General features: G+C 41.4%; 1 protein-coding gene across 4 annotated transcripts in view; it reads right to left on the bottom strand.

The window, feature by feature from the left end:
- rfx2 (regulatory factor X, 2 (influences HLA class II expression)) overlaps window positions 1-17,203 on the bottom strand; it is a 65,599-nt gene extending 48,396 nt beyond the window's left edge. The window contains exons 1-2 of one of the 4 annotated variants that reach the window (XM_046300942.1): window positions 17,043-17,203; window positions 14,280-14,322 (exon numbers count right to left, since the gene is read on the bottom strand). Coding sequence is in view for 2 of the 4 variants with exons in the window: in XM_046300943.1 (XP_046156899.1) it covers window positions 7,566-7,601 (36 nt within the window). In the remaining 2 variants the exon portion in view is untranslated. Of the gene's footprint in view, window positions 1-7,565; window positions 7,661-14,279; window positions 14,323-17,042 lie in introns of those variants that run through there. The other 3 variants (XM_046300941.1, XM_046300943.1, XM_046300940.1) reach the window with 3 other exon arrangements.
- Between the last annotated feature and the right edge of the window lie 85 nt (window positions 17,204-17,288).

Below are 17,288 nucleotides of genomic sequence, written 5' to 3'. Positions count from 1 at the left end.
ATGTTTTAAAAGGAAATAATTTGTTTGTGGGGTGTCAGTTGAGTTATAAATACACTGGTAAGAATCCCTGCAGTTATCTTTGGACTTTCCTTAGCACGGATATTATGCAATGAAGGGAGCGGCTCATAAACCTAGGCTTTGTCCTTTAGGTTTTCATGCATAAAGCTCAATTAAATGGGAGCTTTGGTAGGAGTGGTGAAGTGCGCCATGCGTTGGACTGGAGAAGGGAGAAAGTGCAGGCAGGCAGGCAGCCAATATGATCTGAGCCCCAAGTAAAGGTTAAAAGCCACACAAATTCCCCACCAGCTGCTATGAGCGGCACAAAGGCGGAACACAGCAGGAGCCCCAGCACACCACTGTAGAACCCAACGATAAACGGGCTGCACTTTAAAACAGCCTCTCTCCTCGCGGCCCCAAGACAACTTCACACACAAACCCCTACAAAAGGAGCTGGTTTTCACTCAAGCAAATCACAAATGAGCAATTAAGACAATTGTGTGAGTGGACCAATTTCCCTCTGTTAAAGAGTCAACCAAGTTGTGAGGGAAAAATGAAGAACTTCACCATTTTAGTCTAAAATTAAACGTGCAGTTCTATAAAGTCATACCTGCTATTTGGTATGAAAATCTGGACAAGATTTAAACATCTGTCACTGACAAATCTAACTTAAAACAGCACTCAGAGAAAAACACATACAGATGTTCAATTAAAAACAGGAGCCCAGTCTTGGCTCTTGTTTGCACTGGCCCACATTGTTTGCAGAGCAACAACGGTTGCTCGTGGCAACACCGTCCACTCCCGTTTCCAGGAGCCTGTTGCTATGCAACCAACCGAATACTTCCCAAACCAAACAATGCCATCCCCCAACTGATCCCTCTCTCACACTAAGCAGAAACTTACAACAATAAATACATAAGCTATTAATTCAGACACTAGGGGGAAGACAGAGGGCAGGCTAATTCCAATACCATGCAGAGGAAAGATTATATAAAAATGTTAACTCCATGCTGGTTTCAACTTGACTGAAGGCAGAATGTAGTGTTTTTATGCACTCAGTGGTCAAATAAAGGAGGAATGTTTAAGTCAACAGAATGGCAACAGCCAATCCTCTAAACTTGGTTTACACCTCTACACTTCAATAACAATTACTTTGAAAAACAAGCACAAATGACTTCTAACTTTCCTAATCCATGCAGCAGAAAGGAGACATGAGCACCTTGGAGAAGAGAGCAGACTAGTCCGACTCCGGAGGCTTTTAGTGTACATCGGAAGTTGAAACAACCAGGCAATAACACAGACACTTGATGCCATTAAAGTCCTGTTTATGGGGGACATTTGTACACTACTGCTTGTATTGCCAGCTAGCCCTGTGTCTATGCACTGTTTTTTCCAAGAGTCCTCTGTTCACCATATCCTGCCCCCACACCCACCCCCGATCCCTAGCCTATTCGTTCAGTTATATAACATATAAATATACTTAGAGAAGGAACAGGCTTTCCATACATGCATTTCTACTCTGAAGAGAGTTCAATCAATGTAATCTTTATTGGGTAACCAATCCAATAGCCATCCCCATTGTAAGAAACCCAGGTTGGCGCCTTTTTGATTCTATTAAAAAACCCATAACGATAGCACACAGGCGCTGCACTCACACAAAAAAGAGAATTAAGATATGATAAGAGATTTCCACGACATAGGCTGCTCAAGCCTGTCTCATTAATTCATTGCTAATCCAATCAAAGCAGCTATTGGGGTCTGTAGATGGTGAGGCTGGAGGGAGAGGGGACCTGGACAGCTAACAGAGGAGAGGGGCCGCTAAACCAGCCACGGATCCACTCTTTCCCAGATTCCACCTCTGGTCACCACTACAGCCCACAGCCCGTCAACACCATCCGTCATAACGTGGAGCGCAGGCATGACAGACCAAGAATTATGAAATGGTTGCCATAGAGACTGTTCACCCACACCTCCCCCAACCACCCCCACCTCTGTAACCCTTTCCAGATTTCCACCACCTCCCATCCCCCTTTACATCCACCCCTAAAATGAATAATACTGAATTAGAGAATAAGAAAGTACAGTTCAGAGAAGTCAACCTGCTGGAAAACAAACCAGAAGAGCAGGGAGGAACTAATCTGTTGCATGTGGGTGTCTCTCTCGTTAATGAAAATTTATCTCCTGTTTTTCCCAGCAGGGGTGATGAGTTGAGGGAACACCAGGTCTTTGTTTTCATGCCACCTTGTAGCCCATCGAGATAGAAAAACTTTCTAAAATGAACAAAAAAAGACACCTGTTCCCACCTGGCAGCTAGAATTGAGACAGTTTTATATAGGCTAGACAAACGCATATAGCATAGACAAAAACCAATTAAACTTCCCTAAGTGACGCTCATCAATGCATATTTACCAAGTCAATGTCTGCAAAAAATAATAATAATTCAATCATTTACAATGTTCAACAAAAAAATAATTTCATGCCATGGAGTTGGTGCCATTATCAGCACAGACAAATCCAGTGCCTCCGAAAAGTATTCAGACCCCTTGACTTATTCCACATTGTTACGTTAAAGCTTTATTCTAAAATTAAATAGAACAAATTCCTCAGCAACCTATACACAATACCCCGTAATGACAAAGCAAAAACAGGTTTAGAATTTTTTGCAAGTGTATTAAAAATAAAACATACCTTATTTACATAAGAGACTCAAAATGGAGCTCAGGTGTTTCCATTGATCATCCTTGAGATGTTTCTACAACTTGATTGGGGTAAGTTCAATTGATTGGACATGATTTGGAAAGGCACACACCTGTCTATATAAGGTCCCACAGTTGACAGTGCATGTCAGAACAAAAACCAAGCCATGAGGTGAAGGAATTGTCCGTAGAGCTCCGAGACAGGATTGTGTCGAGGCACAGATCAGGGGAAGGGTACCAAAACATTTCTGCAGCATTGAAGGTCCCCAAGAACACAGTGGCCTCCATCATTCTTAAATGGAAGAAGTTTGTAACCACCAAGACTATTCCTAGAGCTGGCCACCAGGCCAAACTGAGCAGTACGGGGGAGAAGGGATTTGGTCAGGGAGGGGACCAAGAACCTGATAGTCACTGACAGAGCTCCTCTGTGGAGATGGGAGAACCTTCCATAAGGACAACCATCGCTGCAGCACTCCACCAACCAGGCCTTTATGGTAGAGTGGCCAGACTGAAGCCACTCCTCAGTAAAAAGGCACATACATTACAGGCCGCTTGGAGTTTGCCAAAAGGCACCTAAACAAGATTCTCTGGTCTGATGAACTCTTTGGCCTGAATGCCAAGCATCACCTCTGGAGGAAAGCTGGCACCCATCCCTATGGTGAAGCATGCTGGTGGTAGCATCATGCTATGGGGATGTTTTTCAGCGGCAGTGACTGGGAGACTATTCAGGATAGGGAAAGATGAACAGAGCAAAGTACAGAGAGAGATGCTTGATGAAAACCTGCTCCAGAGAGCTCAGGACTTCAGACTGGGGCGAAGGTTCACCTTCAAAAAAAAGGACAACGGCCTGACGCACACAGACAAGACAATGAAGGAGTTTCTTCGGAACCTGTCACAATGTCCTTGAGTGGCCCAGCCAGAGGCCTATCAAACATCTCTGGAGAGACCTGAAAATAGCTGCGCAGCTACACTCCCCATCCAACCTGACAAAGCTTGAGAGGATCTACAGAGAAGAATGGGAGAAACTCCCCTAATGCAGGTGTGCCAAGCTTGTAGCGTAACACCCAAGAAGACTCGGGGCTGTAATTGCGACCAAGGGAGCTTCAAAATTTCTACCAAAAGGTTCTGAGTAAAGGGTCTGAATAATTATGTAAATGTGATTTTTATTTTTTATAAATTAGCAAACAAGCATTTCTAAAAACCTGTTTGTGCTTTGTCATTACAGGGTAGTGTGTGTAGATTGATGAGGGGAAAATAAGGCTGTAATGTATTACATTTTTTCTAAAATGTAACAAAAATGTGGGAAAAGTCCAGGGGTATGAATACTTGCCGAATGCACTGTACACCAGCCTATTGTGGGCATCAGATGAAACCACAACATAAGGCACTCCTATAATAATTAACATAATGCAAACAATGCTTTGTAGCTCTTATGTTGCCTTAAATTACCATTTAGAATTTGACAAATGTAGACTCTTTCCAAGACATAACCTAGCCAGTATGACTGAACTAGTAAATGGATAAAGTGTGCATTGTAGACACCTCTTTTCAAGTATTTCAGAATAGACTCGTTTCCATTTGAGTGTCTAAAAAGACGAAGCCAAAACAGCAACTTAAAAGAATCGTACACAGAATGATGCAAAGACCATACTGGCAAAAGAAACTCAACTATAGCTACTCTGTCATGAGAAATATTCTCCACATTACATGTGCTTTCGTTAGAAATCTTCCTCTGATTTCTTACTACACTAGCTGAGCAGCCTTCCCTTTGATAATGCAAAGAAAAACATGACCTTTTGCATGGTATCATCATAGATGGATCACATTTAATCAAAACAATCCATGACTAAGAACATAGAGTGGGCTAAGGCTCATGAGGTTTAGCTTAAGTCCAGACTTTCCCTAAACCAGGGATGATCATCTAGATTCATCCGTGGGCTGGTTGCCAGCACAAAATGACAAATACTTAATCAACTGCAAATTGACCACAAGAATCCCAAACAGATATAATATTTGACAAAAACAACATATCAAACCTTGCCTACGTTTGTCTACGAAATAGTGTCTATTGTGCATGTGAATACTTGGAAACAGATGTCCAAAAATCTAAATCACACGCATATTTTATTTGCTCAGATAACATGGGGGGCCAAATAAAACCATACACAGGCCAAATTTAGCCAGCTGGCCATCAGTTGGAGAACACTGCCCTAAACTGTAGGAGGAACTATTTCAGGACTCGCCTCCAATATTGTGCTTTCAACTACTTGATAGGGCAGGGCGATATGGCCAAAATATCATATGACAGTATTTATCAGATGAAGGGATTATGTTTTTGACAAGAGTTACAAATGTGCTTTATGGGTAGTGCATGACCCTAGGGTGGCAACTTTTTCTCCATTCTTATTGTTTTAGACTGTTCAATTCAACTTTTTGTATTTTTTTATAAACGTTTCAGCATTTTTCCATACATTTGTGCATTTCCTGCACTCATTTGAGATAATTTCCACTCTTCCACAAAGGTCTGCAAGATATGGGCAAACAATCTAGGCCTTATTTTTAAACAAATGTTGCAATTACAATTTGACGTGCGAATTAGAAGGAAATACTTGGTGAACTGTTGGAATCATGGAAATCGAAAGAATATAAATAGTGGGCACTAAAATACAGTGTTTGACAACAAATGAAGGGAGCAGTTATTGTGATAGGGTAGGAACTTGACAAGTCCCTAGGGGGACCCTTTAATCTTTGACTGAATTGAATGTTGAAATACTCTTTCTTCGTGTATCCCTCTGATTTAGAAGATACATGCTTAATTTTTGTGCAACAGTAGGTCTATACCATCACTGGTATTATCAGGCTGTATAGCTAGTTGTAGCCATTGTCTATTCTACAAGTTACCACCGGCTAAATCTATGATGATAAAATGCCTATTTACTCTGTTCCGTCTGACTGCGCAATCCACTGTCTCAGCCCAGCCAGACAAATTATAAAATCTCCACTATAAAAAGCATCTAGACATTCTCGCATTTCTTTTGACTAATATTTAGTTTAACAGCAGAGATTTGTATAAACCTTGCCATCTGTCTCTCAGACATTCGCAACATTGTTTCAATTTTCAAATTCGATCTCCAGCTGTCCCATAGTAATGAACGTGACGAGACAGACAGGCAGCGTTTCTCAGCCAGTCAAAAATCATGAATCAGCTGGCATCATATCATAGTTTGCAGTCTTTCCAGCTTCAGTTTGAAGTGATTGTGTTAGCTGTGTTGTTGGTCAGCTCCTCTGAACAACAGTGTCCTGATGAGTGAGCACATTTTCTATGCCAGGTGAAATCGCGCCTCATTAGCTAATTGTTTTGGAAATAAAAGTAACTAGAAAACAGCATAAACAAATACAGTAACGCCAAAAAACAACAGTAGCTGTAGGTTAGCTAGCTAGCAAGCGATAAGAATGTTGCCAGCCAATGTGGCAATGGAACATTTAGAACGAACGACTGGGATAGGATACAGCACAAAAAGTCTCTAGCAACAAAACTAATGACAAGCCGGCTTGGATAGCAGCCCTAGATGTGTGTCGGGACTATATCTTGTGGAAGGATGAAATAGTATGAAGAAATTAAATCAAAACATTTACGAAAATATGTCAATCATTAATTGAATATGTTTGTAAACCATTTTATATAAGTGATAATGCCAGAGAAGCCGGTGTATGGAGGATATATTGGCACAGTTTGCCAGCCCTCGACGTCGTCTCGGGAATAACACCCATGCCAATATATCCTCCAAACACCGGCTTATCTGGCATTATCACTTAAATAGAACACTAGTGGATTTATATTAAGCAGCAAGGTAAAAACAGCATCAACATTGCATTGTTGCATTGACCATGCAGACTGAACACAAATGTCTCTTGATCATAGGAACAAAAGCGCTCCTTGAGAAACAGGGGGTGGGAATAGGTCTGTGTGGAAAGCGGCATGGAGAGAGAGAGAGATGACTCAAGTAGCAAAGTAAAAAAACAATTTTTTAAATGGACGTTACACACGGCGTATCACGTTTAACAAACATAACATTCAAAAGTATGAAAAATGTACAGACTCACCACAGTAAGTATCTCTGGATAAGAGCTTCTGCTAAATTACTCAAATGTAAATACCGTTATAGAAGGTGAAGTAAAATCCCAAACCGGTCTGTGCATTAATACTGGCATATCGTTAAATACTGTATACCAGCCAGCCCTACGTCATGGAAAGCACTTCATGTTAACCTGGTCCTAAAACCTAAACCTGGTCCTAAAACCTAAGCCATATCCATGGAGGTAGGTTGACTAATCTTGCAGCTATGATTTAAGACCAGATTTAATTCAAGAGTTTACAGCTGATTTCCAACCACTCCTAATGAACATCAGGCTCAGTGAAATTCATTGCCTCTGCTGTTTTCCAACACTATCACGGAACACCATGGACTATGACTTTTCATAATCATATCCCAGGAATATCTAAATATAAACCCACATTAGCTTCCTTTCCAGATGTGCATATTATAATTTCACGTTCCAAGACGTACAAGCAGTACCTGCCCGTAGAAGAAGGGCTGAGAGCAGTCAGACAAAGTGCATTTCAGATCTCTTTTCAGCTGTGGATTATTTTTTCCAGGGAGATAGCTGAGATGACCTCCGTAGCTGGCAGAGGTAGTGCCTTCAGCTAGCACCCTTGTCTCTGAAATCAAGTAGCAGGTTACCTCAATTTCCTTACCAGTGGATTCACTCCACACAGACAATGACACACAGCAATTGAGCAAATGCATTCACAAGCACTACAATAAAACAAACCAATGAGTCACCCAGTAAACTGTTTCCCATTAAACGTACAAACGGTTTCTCATGCAATGGTTGGTATGAGGACATCTATCAGACGGCTGTGACTCGACCAGTTTTTATATATCCTTACAACACAACATCATAAGGTGACAATCTCTGTGAGTGCTAAGTTGCCAAATACTATCCCGGCAGTTATTTACGGGCTGTTTTAGTCAGGTACAAAGGGTGTGTCATCATTTGTACAAGGACTCAGTGTGAGCATGTGGGCGTTGAATCTGTGTGTCTGGAGCCTGTTCAAACGTGATTATTAACATCAGGTTAGAAGAAAGCCCAAGCCAGTCAGGACATTTTCTGAATAGAGAAACATCTCTGTTGTTACTACATCGCCATGACAACCTGATATTGGTAAATAATATTTGAAAAATGGTTGATGTAGTCAGAGGAAGGAAATGTGGCAATTTGTCTGAATGACAATTTGGGTTGATTCAGACTGAAGAGTTGAAGCAACTAAATATCAATTTACATAATATGTACATAAACATAGCTATTTACATTAGCAATGGAATGTCACATGCCGAGAGAGGGTTCGGGGGCTTGTCAATGTACTAGCTCCAAAGCACAAATGTGCCTTAAATATCACAGTAGCCTCTAGACAGTAAACATGCAACCTATTCAACTATGTGAGCAAATGTTCCCTCTTGATATAACAAAATCCTTTTACTCTTGAACAAGGCAACAGTAAACATGTCATCCCCCAGAAACATGTCGTCACACCCCCCCCACAATACAATAACACAGACATGGTGACACAGCTACTACTATAGCTAGCTAGCTAACAACATTTTCTTAAATTAAAATGTACCTTTCCCCCTTCAGACAAATATAACAAGTACAGTCATTTTATCATTCATATTATGCAGAGCTAGATAACTAAACAAATTATCTGCATTCTCCTCACATACTACTAGCTAAGTTAGTTAGCTGAATGCTAATGTCAGTCAAATAGCTGAACCATGGCTAGATTGCTATGTAGGCCGAAAAGCAGAGGTTGGAACTGGTTCAGGGAACAGAACCGAAAACTGTTGCAGAACAGAACCATTATATTAAAAGCATGAAAACCATTTAATTATGTTAAAGGAATTTGTTCAGACCCCCCCTGCTAACGTTACAAGCATGAGTCAGAAATTAGGGATCGATTTTTTTTAGAAAAATGTATAAACTTTCAATGCTAGTTATGGTTATTATAAAATATCACACTTGTCTGTCCATCAAAGCTTGCTTGCCCGCTCCATTGCAAGCTGCTCTATTTGCACTGATTGGTGAAGTAATTTATTGTCGAGCTACATGTACAAAAAACATTGAGGTTTAAAAAGGAACAACATAAAGCTGTACTTTTTTCCTTTGGTTCGAACCGGTTCAGAACGTTATTTTGCAGTTCAGAATTAAATGATTGAAAAATAATTTATGTTACAACCCTTTAGAACAAGGTGCAGGAGACATTACAGTAAAATATCTAGCCAAGGGTATTTTCTCAAAAACTCTAAAGAATATCTCATAGTGAGAATAGTCTTTGATGAGTGCTTTCTACCCGGAGCCCAGGAAGCCTTCCACCTGAGAGGCATGCGAGCCTCCTCTGCCCCTGTTCCCTGTCAAATCAGCTCATTAAAAAGGGCTTCTGAAGTGCAGCCCTACAGACAAATGCAGACTGCAAAGAAGCAGTAAGTAGCCTGCTCACAAGAACATTTCTTCCCAATGACTCACAGGACATCGTCATTATTTTGAAGCAAGTTTTCACACTTGTTGCTTTAGCTTGAAATTTTTTAAAACACCCACATTTCAAAAATGGATTTTAACTAAGGAAAATCCCACAAAGGTAAATAACCAGAGAGAAAGTGGGGAGAAGTTGGGGGAGGTCTACTGTCCCTGGTTGAATAGCTGAAAGAAGGAGCCATCATTGTGATGCAAATGTCAGAACACGGTCTGCTGTTTGTGGCAGGAAATTTAATTAGCAGTTGTGTAGCTACGATACAAACCAAGTGGAATGTAAAGAATGCCCCTGGTGACAGAGAGAGACACTGAATAGCATTTCATTTCACAACAAGTTTTAACATGTTGCTACCGAGAGCCAATCATGGGTAAGTTTTGTACCTGGTGGGACAGTTTCTCAGTAGCTTGGCGATAAAATCCTACTGTGTGATTTACAAACTGCACTGCCTGTGTAGGCCAACTCACTGTCTGCAAGACAAAACACATTTTTTCTGTACATTGACACTTGGGACTAAATAATATCCCTCTCGTTCGTTGATTTTGTACAAGTGTCATCTGTAAACTGAAAGGAAAAACTTAACCCCAGTACTGCCACTTAAAAAAAAGTAGAAAACCACCACACCAATATTTTCCATGTAGGCCTACACACATTAACAACTATCCAAAGGTATTCATCATATTCTCTGTGCCTCAGCTCTGTTCAGTGAATTCATGAGACTTGACTGGAGTTTTGGTGCATCTCATTAAAATCTGAATTCATGTCAAATAATCAAATGTACAGAGACCAGATGGTTCAGTAAGCACACAACCCAATTTGGATCTCAACACCATATCTGTAAAGTCATGACATCTACATATATTAGGCACACTGCCTGCTAGTGCAAACTATTTCCTTTTAAAACAAGATATGAATCAAAGCTACCAAGACAATACAAAAGCTGATAATAATGGGCCATCAGCAACACACATTGCATTTGCCAGAACTCAATCACCGGCAGTGAGCCATTGCCCACAATAGAGATTACTCTGTCACGATATCAATCCTTTGATAATATTCAGTTTGAGCTAACATTTTGAATTTGCGACACACAGAAGTGCTTCTATCAAGCAGTCCGTTACGGTTTGTGCAGGACTACTCTCAATAACTGATCGGGCAGCCATTGGCCGGGTATTGGGCTGAGAGCCTCTCCTCGGGGTTGGGCCTCATCCAGATAAGCTAAATACAGCATGAACACACACACGACCCATCTCGGGTCAACCCCCTCCCCACCCAGGGACAACTGCAGCTGTCCATTTAAGAGCTGCACTGTACCAGAGACAAATCCATTAAAACCTCAACATGGTATAGGGTTAATGTGGACACTGCTCACAACAGGGTCCATGTGAGGAGTACAGACAGGACTAAACCTGGACTACAGGCGGCAGCAGTGAATCACAGATGACCGTGGTATCCATCGCTGGGAGACACTGAAGCATGACCATGATCCCAGGCTGTGTCAATAACAAAACCACTAGTTAACTGTACTTCAGTATACATGAGTGTAGGCTCTGCCGTGTAGAGCACATGTCAATGTATGTTTGGTGTACACATACTGTAGTGAGAGCAGACAGATATCAGGCAGGCAAAGCAAAATAAAAAAGTGTCGAAAGTTACAAGGTTAACTCAAAAAACATTTATTCTTTCACCTGAAGCACCAATTTATTTTGCTCATTCGTTAAGAGTACAAGACAGACAACCACTTCCCAAAATACAAAAGAGTATAAAACCTCAGAATGGGTTTTAACTAGGCAGTACCAGCTGCTTTCTATGCTGTCTCACACTCTCCTCTATTGAGCACCTTTTCCTCCTGACCTGCCTCTGCAAGCCAAAACTATGCATGCCCGACACATCCAGGGAGATAAAAATAACCCATTTAAAAACACTTGACTTAACAGTATAAACACGTTACACACACCCCCCCCCCCTCTCTTTCCATGACTTTGGGTGTATTTATACCCATAGCACTCATGTCTGTAGCCATGAAATGCTTTGAAAGGCTGATCATGGCTCACAACACCATTATACCAGAAACCCTAGACCCACTCGAATTTGCATACCACACCAACAGATCATGCCATCTCTATTGCACTTCATACTGCCCTTTTCCACCTGGACAAAAGGAACACTTACATGAGAATGCTGTTCATTGACTACAGCTCAGCGTTCGACACCATAGTGCCCTCAAAGCTCATCACTAAGCTAGGGACCCTGGTACTAAACACCTCCCTCTGCAACTGGATCCTGGACTTCCTGACGGGCCGCTCCCAGGTGGTAAGGGTAGGTAACAACACACCTCAGGGGTGTGTGCTCAGTCCCCTCCTGTACTTCCTGTTCACACATGACTGCACAGCCAGGTACGACTCCAACACCATCATTAAGTTTGCAGATGACAACAGTGGTAGGCCTGATCACCGACAACGATGAGACAGCCTATAGGGAGGAGGTCAGAGACCTGACCGTGTGGTGCAAGGACAACAACCTCTCCCAACATGATCAAGACAAAGGAGATGATTGTGGACTACAGGAAAAGGAAAACCGAGCACACTCCCATTCTCATCGACAGGCCTGTAGTGGAGCAGGTTGAGAGCTTCAAATTCTCACATCACCAACAAACTAACATGGTCCAAGCACACCAAGACAGTCGTGAAGAGGGAACGACAAAATCCTATTCCCCCTCAGGAAAGTAAAAAGATATCGCATGGGTCCTCAGATCCTCAAAAAGGTTCTACAGCTGCACCATCGAGCGCATCCTGACGGGTTGCATACTGCCTGGTATGGCAACTGCTCGGCCTCCAACCGCAAGGTAGTACATACTAGAAGTCGACCGATTATGATTTGTTGATAATAATACTTGGAGGACCAAAAAAGCCGATACCGATTAAAATCGGCCGATTTTTAGATTTGTTATAATGACAATTACAACAATACTGAATGAACACTTATTTGAACTTAATATAATACATCAATAAAAATCTATTTAGCCTCAAATAAATAAACATGTTCAATTCAGTTTAAATAATGCAAAAACAAAAGTGTTAGAGAAGAAAGCAAAAGTGCAATATGTTGATATGCTTGAAATTATAAACAGCACAATGCTTGACGCACAACAAAGAGCTGCTGGCAAAACGCACAAAAGTGCTGTTTGAATGAATGTTTACGTGCCTGCTTCTGCCTAACACCGCTCAGTCAGATACGTGTATGCTGAGTCAGATTGTACGCAACGCATGACACGCTAGATAATATCTAGTAATATCAACCATGTGTAGCTAGTGATTATGATTGATTGATTGTTTTTTTATAAGATAAGATGCTAGCAACTTACCTTGGCTTACTGCATTCGCGTAACAGGCAATCTCTTTGGGGATAGCAACAAGAGGCAGATCGTTATTGCGTTGGACTAGTTAACTGTAAGGTTGCAAGATTGGATCCCCCGAGCTGACAAGGTGAAAATCTGTCGTTCTGCCCCTGAACGAGGCAGTTAACCCATCGTTCCTAGGCCGTCATTGAAAGTAAGAATGTGTTTTAACTGACTTGCCTAAATAAAGATTTAATTAATAAAAAAACAAATCGGTGTCCAAAAATACCGACTTCCGATTGTAATCGACGCTAATTAATCAGCCATTCCGATTAATCAGTCGACCTCTAGTACATACAGCCCAGTACATCACCGGGGCCAAGCTTCGTGCCATCCAGGACCTCTATACCAGGGAAGAGGAAGGCCCTAAAAATTGTCAAAGACTGCAGCCACCCTAGTCATAGACTGTTCTCTCTGCTACCGCAAGGCAAGTGGTAACGGAGCGCCAAGTCTAGGTCCAAGTGGCTCCTAAATAGCTTCTACGCCCAAGCCAAAAGACTCCAGAACAGCTAATCAAATTACTCCCCAGACTATTTGCATTGCCCCCTTCGGAACGCTGCTGCTACTATCCGTTATTATCTATGCATAGTCACTAAATAACTCTACCTACACGTACATACCTCAATTACCTTGACACCGGTGCCCCGACACAGACTCTGTACTGGGACTCCCTGTATACAGCCCCGGAATTGTTATTAATTGCTGCTCTTTAATTATTTGTTTTTCTTACTTTTTTTGTAGACATTTTCTTAAAAGTATATTGTTGGTTAAGGGCTTGTAAGTAAGCACTTCACTGTTAGGTGTTGTATTCGGCACATGTGACAAATAAAATTTTAATTGAAATCTCAAGTTGCAATGTAAACGTAGTAGCAGCGTGCTCAGATTATCGTTGCATGGCATTTCAGGGACATTTATTTCCTTTGCAGCTAGTGCAGGTATGCCCAATCAAAGCTAGGTTCTCAGAATTTGGCTACTTTGCCAAAACAAGTGCAGTAGTCCTTCAAAAACTGATTTAATACTTCTTCAAAATCAACTCTATACGCAAAGTTAGGATTGGAAAACGTTGTTTTATAATCAGTGGAGAACGTGGCTACCAATGTTCTCCAAAACAAATACCCATTAACAGAGTTAACAAAGTCACCATCAACGTGTGTCTCAAATACACAGACTGGCTAATGAAAATAAACCTCCAAAAAATATACAGCCCATTTCACATGAAAGGAAACGGGTATTGGGCTCCATCAAAAATGCATCTAAACATGAATCTATCCATTCTCTGCCTTCAGAGATTAATCGTATGTGGAAGTGCACCTGTGATGGTGTATGACATAAGCAGAAACCAAAGAGTTCATTAAAAGAGTGAATGTTCATGCCGCAAACACTTAACTGGTACCGCTACAGCAAACTGGTTTAACAAAGAACTGTCTGAAAGCCGTCTAGGAAAGTGAGTTCACTGACCCAATGGTCTTAACTACTAGGCTACCTGTTGCCCCTGGTATGAGCACTCAGCTCTGAAAAGAAATCAATAGTGCAACACACCTAATGCGAACTGACACCTGGACAATGTGTCACTCTCATGGATAGGACTCATTAACTGCCTTACCTCTGTTGAACAGGTGTAACATCACCGTGGTGATGACTTATACCTATAAAAGAAATTGGACTGAGATCAGACAAAAGGAGTCAAGCTGTTACAGTCGATGTCTCCTGAAGTCCATCTGACCTTTGAGACAAATTAATCTGGGGTACAGTTTGGGATCCATATAATGCATCAACCTTGTTTTAACTCTGATGTCCTCATTCTGTCTCTGTTGTCTATCACTAGCAGCACCATATCACCAAGTACATTTCTGAAGGTGTAAATGTACTTAACAAATAAAGCCGATTCTGATCCACAATCATCTGAATTGTACAATAATGAATCCATTTGTTTCCCAAGTGAATTGTTTAAAATATTTGACTGGCAATTTCCACATGGACCATCTATATTAAAGCACTCACTTACTACCCACAAAGGTAGAAAGAAAACAAAATGGAAAAGGTCCACTAAGGAGGAATAACTATCATAGCACCACCTGGCTGTAACATCTTTTTGGTAATTATGTTTTTAAAAAAGGTGTGGAAAAGGGGGAATATTGATATTTAGGCAAGAATTGTGTAGTGCCCTGCTACAAATATCCCAGGCTATGCAGGAAACATCCCCCTCCGATATATTTTTGAGTCTTAACACAAGCACCGCAGGACACAAAGAAATCTAAATAAGACCACTTCTTGTGACTCTCACAGATTCCAAACTTTCTTCCAACACATTCCAGATTTTCCTGAAGACGTTAAACGGATTTCCCAAGTAGCATTGATCCACTAGACTCGTTTTCCACCGGAGTCAGGGTTTGGGTTTCCTATATTCCAACATAGCTCACTTCTCATTTTCCTTTGAGGATGAGTGTGTTACAGAGGCACTTTATGTACTATTAGCTTCATTTGACTCACTAGCAGTTTCAGGCAAAAACCTCGTTTCCGCCATCTTCTGTTCCGCGCCTTCCTCTCATCATCCCAAGACCTCCTGGCAGAGCTGTTGTATCGCTACACTTGTTTCACATACAGCAAAATCGAACCATCCCGCTGATACAGTTTCTGACAGTTTGTGATGAAATTCTCTTCCTCACAAACACCCCCACAGGTGAAGAAGCTGGATGTGGAGGTCCTGGGCTGCAGTTGTGAGGCCGATTGGACAAATTCTCTAAAACTACATTTGAGGCAAATTGCCGTAGAGAAATTAACATTCAATTCTCTGGCAACAGGTCTGGTGATCATTCATGGAGTCAGCATGCCAATAGTACACTTCCTCAAAACTTGAGACATCCGTGGCACTGTGTTGTGTAACAAAACTGCACATTTCAGAGTAGCCTATTATTGTCCCCAGCACAAGATGCACCTGTGTAATTATCATGTCATTTAATCCGCTTCTTGCTATGCCACACCTGTCAGATGGATGGATTATTTTGGCAAAGATGAAATGCTCACAAACAGGTACAGAAACAAATTTGTTCACAAAATTTGAGAGAAATAAGCTTGTGTGTATGAAACATTTCTGGGATGTTTTATTTCAGCTCATGAAACATTTCTGGGATGTTTTATTTCAGCTCATGAAACATTGGACCAGCACTTTACATGTTGCGATTATATTTTTGTAAAGTATATTTGCCTCGGGCAAATTACAGACGTCCAAAGCAGTTCTTACAGACTCCTATTAAAAGCATGCTAAATAAACTACTCCACCATCGCACGCCCTCCCCAACACGACATTGACACACGACAGTGGCACCCTGAATTTGATATAGCCAGCAAGTTGACGAGCTTTCCGCTTGTTGTTTAACAGGATCGGTAATAAACATAGCAAATAACGAGTATTAACGTTAGTGAGTTATTGGAGATCAACTCGCGCCACTGTTCAATGTTTTAAAAGTTCACATTTGCCTATAGAACGAGTAACGTGTTATAGCTGCGAGCTTCAAGATAATATATCCATGTTAGCTAACTTAAGTTAACGCGCAGAAATCATCTAACAGCAATATGATGCGTCTCATCCTGAGTTGACAGAGAACGTGTCGACGTTAATAAGCAGATTTTGGAGATGGGTGTTGGTAAAATATTATTGTCCGTCTAATTAATTTGGAATAACTAGGCTAGGCATTTGAGGTAGGCTAATGCTAGCTAGCTGGCCCAGCAGGGTAGCTAACGTTAACTCAATCGGTTAAACTGCGTGAAACAGTTTGACTTCTGGGTAGGTTAACTAATTCGGCGTGCATGCCATGTGTTATCGAGCTAGCTAGTTTAAACTGAGTTAGACAACATTTCAGAAAGTTGTCACAAGCCACATCCACAAGTAAAAAGTAACGATAACATTTCACCCATGTCATGAGCTAATTTGTTAGCCAGGTTAGCTCATTTTAGCTAACTAGCTACAACCTGTAGCTGGCAAACTTGGCCAGAGTAAGCAAATGATAGCCGAATAAACGGAACATTCCATGCTGCACACAACCTCTCACAATGTTTAAACCCGTGTATAACAATGGCAACATTACGACAAATTTAACTTAAAATCGCTTTCAATAAGACAGTTCACTTGCTGATAAACGTATGCAAATGACTGACAAGCAATCGTTGGATGGAGTAAACGACTTTAGCTAACTGGCGGTCTACGTAACGTTAATGCTTGACATAAGATTCCTGGGGTGAATGCGACGAAGGGAAAGTAGCAGGTAGGGTGTGAAAGAGATTGATGGCGGTATGCATTAAATAGCACAGCATCGTTATGCCAAATTAGAATAAATGTATCGTCTCAACTCTGTAAAGATATAGTCACCTTTGCTTTGTATAAGTTCTGCCCTGGCTGTGTTCTCTTTCCACTCTCAAATCACTTGCTCGTTGTGTTCCAGTTGCTGCTGAGTGTAGCGCCGGTTGGTAAGTAACTGTCTCCACGGCTACAGTCACTATGGCGCACGGGGTCTCGAAGCAACTGTTGCTACCCTGTACTGCATACGTCATTTGATATAAACGATATATATATATGAGGGCGGAGATACTGCATTGACTCCGCCCAATAAGGCCA

The sequence above is a fragment of the Oncorhynchus gorbuscha genome, linkage group LG15, assembly GCF_021184085.1.
Source record: "Oncorhynchus gorbuscha isolate QuinsamMale2020 ecotype Even-year linkage group LG15, OgorEven_v1.0, whole genome shotgun sequence".
Taxonomy (NCBI): Eukaryota; Metazoa; Chordata; class Actinopteri; order Salmoniformes; family Salmonidae; genus Oncorhynchus; species Oncorhynchus gorbuscha.
The sequence above is the reverse complement of the archived record's forward strand: the minus strand, read 5'-3'. Positions and strand labels throughout refer to the sequence as shown.